The 9,686-nt window shown below is 47.6% G+C and overlaps 1 protein-coding gene across 1 annotated transcript; it reads left to right on the forward strand.

Moving 5' to 3' along the window:
• The first annotated feature begins 57 nt into the window (after positions 1 to 57).
• Positions 58 to 8,760, forward strand: TIMMDC1 (translocase of inner mitochondrial membrane domain containing 1). The gene is given in 8 exon segments (XM_080613753.1): positions 58 to 368; positions 495 to 660; positions 1,831 to 1,919; positions 4,002 to 4,069; positions 4,905 to 4,983; positions 6,344 to 6,454; positions 7,016 to 7,070; positions 7,072 to 8,760. Coding segments are annotated over 8 exon segments (705 nt in total). The 5' UTR covers positions 58 to 273; the 3' UTR covers positions 7,114 to 8,760.
• The last annotated feature ends 926 nt before the right edge of the window (positions 8,761 to 9,686 follow it).

Below are 9,686 nucleotides of genomic sequence, written 5' to 3' on the forward strand. Positions count from 1 at the left end.
TTGTCTTTCATGGTAATGTTTAGGGGTGTCTCTACTTCCAGTATCGGGTCGCGGTGGCTGAAAGCTTCACCTGGTCGATCTCCTCTGCACCGAGGAATTTCCAGCCCGGTTCCTTTATTTTGCGTTGCCCAACCCGCGCTGCCCCGCCGCTTTGAGCACAGACAAAAGACCTTTCGCTTCTACCTGGGGGAGAGCCGGGCGGGCTCGGCCTCGCCGCTCCGTGCTGTGCGCCGCCGGGAGGCAGGGGGCGCTGCCGCGGCCGCCGGGAGGGCAATGGCGGACGGGAAGGGCGCTCCGCCGCTCTTCAGCTGCCCCGCGCCGCCGCCGGAGACCGGCTGGGAGCGGCTCCGCGAGCTCTGGCAGCGAGAGTGAGGCCGGGGCCTGGGCCCGGGCCCGGGCGGAGAGGGGAGGGGAAGGGAGGGCGGGCGGAGGGTGCCCGCGGCCGTGGGGCTGGCGCTGCCCCCCTTCAGCCGTGCCCTTCCGTTCCCTTGCAGCGAGCGGCAGCAGTACCCAGAGGAAACCATCAACATCGTCAAGTCGGCCTTCGTCGCGGGGCTCGCAGGCTGGGTGTACGGGGGGCTGCCCGCCTTCTACCACGGCCGCAAGGCCTTCATCGACAGGAGCCACGGCGAGCTCTTCCAGAACCGCGCCGATGCGGTGGTACGAGCCCGCTCGCGACGGCGGGAGCCCCGCTCTGGGTTGGGAGTTACACGGAGGGCCGGGCGGCGGGGGCCGGGGCCTGCGGCTGCGGTGGGGCGGGAGCCTCGGGGCAGAGGCCACACTTACCACAGGGTTCGGCGTGTGAGTGCGCCCGGGCCGGCTCTGTGTCACACACGTCCTGCGCGGTTACCGCCGAAGAAACTGTCCTTGGGTACAGTAAACGTTGGTAGCAATGCGTACCGGTCTGTTCAGTGGCCAGTGGCATGTTTTGAAAAGGCTTTTAGATTATGTTACATTCGCAAAAGACTTCACAGTGTCAGGCTGGTGGTGTCCCCTTAGTAACAGGAGTTATTTTAAGACCATTTAAAGTACTCTTAGCTTACAGCTGCACCCCGCAACAGAGCTCACAACTCGTGACATTTTACAGGTGAATTGAATGGGTTTGTCTTTCAGTTCAGGGGCCTGGAGAAAACCGCTTAAAATCTGCCGTCATTCACTGGTGCACTGTCCATCATTCACTGATTTAGATTCGGCCCCTGACGTAGTGGCTGCACACTATCGGTGCCTGGCTTCACTCCGTGCTTGTGCTGGCACTCGTGTGTCTGCACCGAGGCTGAGTACGTGCACTGCAGGCACCAGAAGAGAGATTTGATTTTCTTTCATGCTATTAAGTGAAATATTTTCAATTTTTATGAAGCTGCTGTTTATCCTTTAAAAAAGCCAAACTTTTGAGTGCCAGTGCTGAACTGCAGAGCTGAATGGTCTCTTAACATTTAAATTAGGTGGCTATCACCTAATTATTTTTTATTAATGGTTATTATTTATGAATACCTATGAACCAGTAATAATGAAGAACCAGTTTTTAGTTTGTCCCCCCTTCCTCCTCCTCTGCTACTCTCTTGTACTGCCCTCATAAAGCTCTCCCTGTCCCCACAGATGTGTTTCAACACCAGCAGTAGAAAGACCAGTTGATGTTACAAACTGGTTTTCCTGTTGGTGGCTGGGGCTCTTCCTCTGAAGGTGACTGACCTGAGCACTATGGATCAGGGTATCACTCTCAATAGATGCCATTCCCACAGCCTGTAGCATATACCCCGGGTCGCAGCAGGCTGGTGGTGCAGGCAGGGAGGAGGAGGGCTGTGGTCTGTAACCTGTCTTCTCTCCTCACAGCAAGCTGCGCATCGTGCTGGCCTCAGGAGCTTCATCCGCTACGGCTGGCGCTGGAGCTGGCGAGTGGCCACTTTTGTGACACTATTCAAGTAAGTGTTTCCCGGCAGTGATGGTGGGAGAAGAGCTGCCTTATGCTTGAGCGCTAGTGGCGAGGAGCCCTTCGTGCCAGCAGTGCTTGCGGCTACTTGAGAGACCTGTGGTTGATGGAGGCACAAAGCGTTGTGCTAGCAGTGAGTCTGAGTGATAAGGTGTGAATATGAAGAGACTTTTAACCTTTTATAATTACCCCAGAATTTAGATCTTTTAATGAACCAACAGAGAGCCTGAAACTGGAGAAGCACTGTTCCTTATATACAACCCATGCTGTTACTGACTTGAGTACTGTTCTTTTATAGCAGCCTTCCAGTACCTAAAGGGGACCTACAAGAAATCTGGAGAGCTTTTTACAAGGGCATGTAGTGACAGGACAAGGAGGAATGGCTTTAACTGAAAGAAGGTAGATTTAGATTAGATGTATGAGAAAAGCTCTTCCTTGTGAGGGCAGTGAGGTGCCCAGAGAAGCTGTGGCTGCCCCATCCCTGGCAGTGTTCAAGGCCAGGTTGGACAGGGCTTGGAGCAACCTGGTCTAGTAGAAGGTGTCCCTGCCCATGGCAGGGCAGTTGGAACGGGTTGAGCTTTAAGGTCACTTCAACCCAAATCGCTGTGATTCTTCCCTGTGCTTGATTGCTTCTTTCTGCTTTTGCTTCATCTCTTTTCACAGTACATTGGCTGTTTCTGGAAAAGCTTTCTATCCCACCCTAATTTTTCTCCTTTTGTAATGTCTTATTACTCCAAATCTGTACACACTAACATTACTCATAATTCCCTGTTCTTGTCCTCAAATGCCTGTTATCATCTTGTTATTAAGCAGTCACTGAACATCAGACCTACCAGTTGCCGGTACTGCTTTAGGCCTTCAGATTTTCGCTACGCACACCACCAACACAGAGCTTGTGTTCTTCTTCCCTGATTTTCCCCCTCAGGCGTTTCAGTGCATTTCTGACAATATAACATCAAAATAAGCATGCTTTTCAGAGTAAAGCCCTTTTAAACTAGGAATATCTCCTTCCCTGACCAAAATGGTAAATTTATGTGTAGTCCTAAACCTGCATTGCCTGTATCTGCAGGTACGCATTGTTTAAATTCCCCTTCTGCTTTTAAGATACCAGCAGTATTGACTAGCATTGGTTTATATTTCCATCTGCCCAGTTTTCTTGTTCTTTTCTGAATTTATCACTCTATCCCTCTTGGTTTCTTTGACTCCTTTTGGTTAGTATCTGTTCTTCTTTCTCTCCTGGAGCTTTTGGTTTCTTTAGATTTTCCTGGCCTTGCCATGTAACCTCGTCGTCTGCCACCAGATGTCTCCCCTACAGTCGGCTCCTCGCCCTTGCTCACCACCCCTTTGTAAAAGGCTTTGAAAAGAGAGTTGCATTAACTGGTTCTGTAAAGTCCAGGTGGAAGGTTTCATCCTGCAAACGTTGAGTTTCATAAACCGGATGTTTAGTTTTGCCTTGTACAAAGGTGATGCTCCAGCACTGGGGAGGATGATTGCTGTTGACTGGTAGATGTCATGCGGGATGCTGGCTGAAGTGCTGGGGAGGATATGGCTGCTGAACTCAGAGCTGTTTTGGGGCTGGTTTTGGAGGAGATGGTGGACCTGCCCTGGTGGGTAGTCTCATGCCACAGGAGTAGGTGGCACTGCTGATGTGGTGTGTCTGACTTAACTCTGGTGGTCAGCACTGTCTGTCAGGCAAGGTCTGACCGATACGCAGATTCAGCTTCTGGGCTGAAGTTCCTGCATCAGAACTGACTGACGGGACCTTTTCATGCTCAATTCCATTTATCCTTGAATATATGATGGAAAATAAAAGAAATCTTTGATTAAGAAAAGAAACAGAAAGGCTATCCCCGCTCCAGGCTGGGAATCCCAATATTCCCTGGCCTCTCTAAAGTCACAGAAATAAAGGCAGTTGTCGCTGGTGTCTGTGTGCTCTGAGCAGATGAGCAACTAGAGCAGTTAGAGGCAACCTGAGGGTTGGCTTAATGAAATCCAGCTTTATTTCAGGCTGTGTTTTGCTACCTGCCTTTTTCCATGTGCAACTTCTGACTTCTTCTGTGCCTTATCTTTGCAGCTTGGTGAGCACTGGTCTGTCTGTGTACCGCAATAAAACCACCATCAGTAATTTTGCTTCAGCAGGAGGTAAGAGTGGTATAACCTTGCTTAGAAGTATTCTCTGTATGAACGAGGGTCATAAGTGGTAAAACAGAGAGAGAAATCCTCTGGTTTTGAGAGGATCTCCTGGGTTTTCTTTCTTGATCTGCTGACTGCCATTGTGACTTGGCTCTGTAGTTTAGCTGCTGTGTGCCTTTATGTGTAACAGAGATACCAGTGCGCTTCTGGAACCATGTGAGAGTTTTGTGGTTAGCAGTTAATCTTCAAAATACTTGCTGGAGTTTTTTGGGTGAAAAATGCTTGTGTCAGGTAAAGGTAGCGCCTGGTACATAACCTGCACCTATTTAGCAGGGAAAGAATTTCTTAGTTCCACGCTGTAACAGTTCAGTGCACTTTTTATGCTAAGTTTTGCATGTCCACTTTTGGCAGCAGGGCTCTGGGTAAGTGATCTGCTTATTCAGTGTTAGAGGCTGGATTGCCTTTACTGTTGTATACATCTTTTACTGATCTTTTGTGCCTTACATGGAAGCTACTATTATTAGCTGTTGTTGAACAGAAAAACCAACAGGGGTAAGGCTCATGCTCCAGTCTAGAGAGAGCTTGGTTTTAATTTCATAGATACCTCTTAACATTTCTTGGGGAGTTTTCTGAAGCAGGAGCTTTGTGTAGTGCTTTAGTGTAGAGACCGTGGTGACTCTGTGGTGAGGGTCCCCCCCTGCTTGCCACTGTGCTTGGTTTCTGCTCTGCTAAAAGTAGATGTCAGCTCACAGGAAGGAGGAATGCAGCAAGCAGCTCCCTCTGTCTGTGTGTGATGGCTGGTGGGGGGCTGCTCGTGGTTTCAGTGGGTTTGTGTTTTCTTTAGCCTTCACAGGAGCCCTTTTCAGAATCCACTTGGGCCTGCAGGGACTGGCAGGAGGCTTCGTGTTTGGAGCAGCGTTTGGGTGAGTTGTGGCTGCTGCTGATACAAAGCTACTCCTTAAGGGTGTTTGTTGCACAGTGGCTGCACACACCAAGTCTCAAATCATAGATGAAGCTACAGAAGCTTCCCTGCCTCCCTTGCCTTGAGGGATTTCCCATATCTCTCTTGGGATAATTTTGATGACTTTTCTCCCAACATTTACACTGTTTGGGGTTTCTTTTCTTGATTTGTGTTTTGCTGCTTCCTTGGTGATGACTCTATACTCTCAACAGAGCATCTTACTTGCTCCTATTTGCTTATTAGAGGAGACACTAAACTACTGTTAAATAGGAAATTGTGAGAATGGGTTACAGACAATGTCTCCTGCCTTGTTGTGGTCACTGATGAGCTTGGTGATTGTGTACAGAACCACTGGACATCGGCTTTTAAGAAACTGTGTTGTCTGTGAGTAAAAGCAGGAGTGTAAAACACAGCTTCTGGGCTCCCTCCTCACCTTCATCAGCAGCTGCTCCTGTGGCAGCCCAGAATCCAGACGGCACACAAGGGGTGTTGGGTGTCATGGTGACACATTTTGAAGGGGGCACCCTGGGAATTGCCAGCCCCTAGGTTAGGAGTCCATATAAAAATGGTTATTTACAAACCAAGCTCCATCAAAGCCAAAATGTGGAGCACCAGCCATTAGGCAATGCTGAGGAAGAAGCAGCATGGTTGGGTTGCACAGCCCAAGGCTGTAAGACGGCACATCTCTTTCTTTGTGCATATATTGCAGTTGCATATCTCCTAGAGCTCCCTGGGGCATGGAGCTTTGGGTTCTCTCACAGGGGCTCTGTCCATCGTGACAGTGACCTCTTAATTCAGGAGAAGTCTGACTTGTCAAGCAGAACTTGTGAATATTCTCACAAGTGAATTTGGAGATCCTGACTGGACAAAATAATGAGCTTTATATATAGTCTGTTCAGCACTGTCAGCATGGTGTCAGCTGTGGCCATGCCTGGAAGCAGCCTAGGGATCTTTACCAGTGAAAGCATACATACCTCCAGACCTGGGCAAAAGGTGATCAGAGTTTTGACTGTCCAAATTATGGGGTGGGTGATCTACAAGGGTTGTTTGGGTACCTTAAATCCTTCCACCTCTTTGCCCTATGAGTGCATGTTAATGGGTAAATTCAGAATATGTTATCAAAAGGAGTCACAGCTGAAGGCAGGCTGTGTTTGGTGGCTGACAGTACGAGTGCCTTAGTCTGTTGTGTGGTGTCAGTATTGGGGAAAGTTACACACCACTGGTCTGGTGGCTGCCCTGCATGCTCCTTTTGCCCATGGCACTAAGTTATTACTGTTGTGTCTCTGCTGGGTGACTTGTGACTTTCCTGTTTTCTCTTCTAGGATCCCTGCAGGGGGCTTCTTAATGGTAATGCAGAATTTTGCTGGTGAGACCTTGGACGAGAGGAGAAACCGTGAGCGCAGGGAGCTGTATGAACAGAAGTTAGCAGAGTGGTAAGGAACAGCTCTGCCTGTCTGAGTCTTTGACTAGAAGAGTGTCAAGGTCTGTGTGGTTCAGACAGTTAAGGAAGCCATGACAAACAGCTATTGTAGACCTCAGTTCTTCTGCTCTTAATTTTTGATGTATATCATACCTGTCTGAGAACTGCTGGTTTGGTGTTCCCAGCGTTAGGTGTTGCTGCTTGTTTTTTAACAAGGTATTTTGTACAAAATTCATACCCTGCCCCTACCCAGTGACTCTGTATCAGTTCTTCTCTTTTGCAGTGGCTGTGAAGACAAGCAGGACAAGGACCTTGGTATTTCTTTACCAAAATTGAAAGAGGCCAGAATTCTGTTTTTAACTTTATTGCTGCCTTCTTTCCATCCCTGTTAAGGAGAGACAAGAAGGATTGCTGTATGCTTTGGGGAGAAAAGGCTATGACACTGATTGTGTGACTTACTAAAACTCAGGAATAGTGCCAGTTCTAGAAGTTCAAGAGTTGGGATTTTTCAGTGATGCCTTTGTCAGAAGGATACAGGCATAAAATTACTTTGTACTCTCTCTTCTCTCTTTAGGCAATCCAGGCTCAGTGTGACTGAAGTCTTAGGCCAAAGAGAAAGTAACATGGAAGGACCAGAGACAAAGAGAGCAAGAGCTCTCTAGGAACTGTTGAGTCTTCTCCAGATCTCTGTTGTAAGCAGCTACAAAGTATTTTGATTCTGCTCATAGAAGTCTTGGAGGTCTTCTGTGAATGCAGTTATACCTGGTGCGCTTGTGAAAAAGCATTTTGCTGAAAACATGGTTTATGGATGCATATCACTGCACAACAGCACGGAATGGCCAAGAAGGTGGAAATGTAGTCTTTGCAAACTAGAAAGCATAATGCAGCTTTGGCAGGGGATGAGGGCAGCCCCAGAACCTCATTTAGAACCCATTTCACTGCTGAAAATGTCCAGACCACCAGTGAGGTAGAAATACTCAAGCTAAAGAACCTGTGAATAGTTTGGTTGCTAAAGGTACCCTGATTGCAGAAGGTAATTAGGCTCTGGTGCAAGCTGCTCTTCAGACAGCACCTGAGGACCTTGGTGTCAGAGCACAGCACAGGCACCACTGGAGCGAGTGGTCCTCATCCTCTTGTCATCCTTGTCCCACAGCTTGACTGGGCCTGGTTTCAGCATCAGCAAATGCTGTCCTGCTGATGGTGGTTTCTTCAGGCTTTTTCCAGAAAAACACATGTGGTTCCTCCAGTACCTGGGGTATTTTGCAGTCAATGTTGAGGAGGGTGGAGGAGCTGGGAATGATAGAGAAATACCCTGAAAAAGGCATGTTTTGGGTTCCTCAATAAAAGTGTGGCTGAGAGGGCCACAAGAAGGATGATTTGTTTCTGGTGGTGATGGTGGAATAGCTGCCACTGTGGAAAATTTAACCAACAATAAAAAGGCCTCTGATTTCATTTGAAGGTTGGGAATTAGGGGATTCCCTTTGGGGAAAGTGTGCTTCAAGACACTTAATAAAGCCATCTAGCAGTGGTGGTTGTGTCTGTGAGCTCTTTATGTTAGTACAGCATTTGCACTTGAGAAACGTGTGAGTAATATCCCTTAAGAAGAGCTTTAGTTGAGATCCCACCCATGAACAGCAATAAAGTCTGGTTGTGTCAGGTATTCCTCTATCCAGGCAGTAGCAAAGACAAGAGCCAGGATAGCACCAGCTCTGTTTATTGTTTTGTACCAGAGATGAACTGTTAAGTCATAGCTGTTACCTATGGGTAGGGTTGAAGTCAATGGACTAATGGTCTGTACCCAGAAGGGCCAGGGTGCCCATCGCCATTTCCATCAAAGCAGAAGTCAGAATTCTGGTCCTCTTCTTTCATCAGAGCTTTTTTGCTGTTAAAGGGAATTGGATCCAGGCAAGGGGTTTGGGTCTCCTTCCCCCAAGAAAAGAGTATACTATCAGTATGTTCTGGCTGAATGCTTTTCTCTGTTACTGCTGATTACTGTTGATTGAAAGATGAACAGTCAATTCCACAGAGCATATTCCACCCACCCAAAGCAGATTTTTGGCACAGCTTGCTTCCAGGAAGGTGGTGTTTTCTGACTTCTGAAATAAGCGTTTTATTGTATTTTTTGTGTAGCGCATTTTTCATTCATTTTCATTGAAGAAACACGTGTTTTGGGGTTGTTATCAACCAGCTCTCATTTTCCTTTTCTGCACCTGAGTGAAGGATCTGAATAAGCAGAGGTACAGATATGTCATTCCCCCTTCCTGTTTTAAGCTTTACATGTATTGGTGACAGTAGTGTTATTTTCCTCTGCCCCCTCAAAAAACAAAACAGCAGACCTTTCTGAGTCACATTTTGCCACTGTGGTTATACAACAATATTTGGTCTTCTTTTTCTCTTCCTTTTCTTATCTGTACAGGAGATGACATTTGGCTGTGTCATTGCTCAGTCTTTCTGTAGTACTATTTAGTGGTATTTGATGTGATGGCTAAAGAATACTAATTTTCTTGTGTCTGACCATTGGTGCATGGGAGGTTAGGGAGGGCCAAGGTGTAGCAGTTGGTGGCTTTTCTCCGTGTGAGGAAGGAAGGTCTGCTAGATGTCCTTATGCTGCACATCAGCAAGGGGAAGCAGAGACTTCCATCTGCACACTCAAGATTAGCAGCCAGTTTTTGCTCCTTTTCCTGCTGGATTTAATTCCCTGCACTTCTTCTTTTCTTGTATTCAAAGTCACTGTCCAAATGGGGAGTGGAGAGTTGATTCAGAGCTTGTATTTTAAATACAAATGTAAGGGATTCCTCCCTCCCCACTGTCTTCCCTCCACCCCAGCAAAAGCATATCACTGATGTTGTCGGTCCTCCACTTTCTGAGTAGGCAACAGGAATAGTGGGGATAAACTAATCTTAACACCAGGTTTTGCTTTTGCAGGGAACCTCCCTTTTTGGCAGGGAGAAGGAAGAGCTGTTGCAAACTGCGTGTTGAGCACCATAGCTACACTGCTCTGTTAATCTGTGACGCACTGACAGACAGGAGGTGTGTGACAGTTACAAGATGGGTACCTGAGTGACACTTGTCACTGCTGCTGAGCACACCAGAGAGAGCTGTGTCTTGATGCCAGCTGTACCTGTAACAGCTTTGTCAAACAGCTACCTAGATGCTACACAGCCTGTTTTTAGCAGCTGCGAAATGGTGGCTGAGGCTTATGTTGTTACTTGAAAGGCTCTACCACTTTCCTGCACATAGAACAG

This window comes from Psittacula echo (assembly GCF_963264785.1).
Source record: "Psittacula echo genome assembly, chromosome: 3".
In the NCBI taxonomy this organism is placed as follows: domain Eukaryota; kingdom Metazoa; phylum Chordata; class Aves; order Psittaciformes; family Psittacidae; genus Psittacula; species Psittacula echo.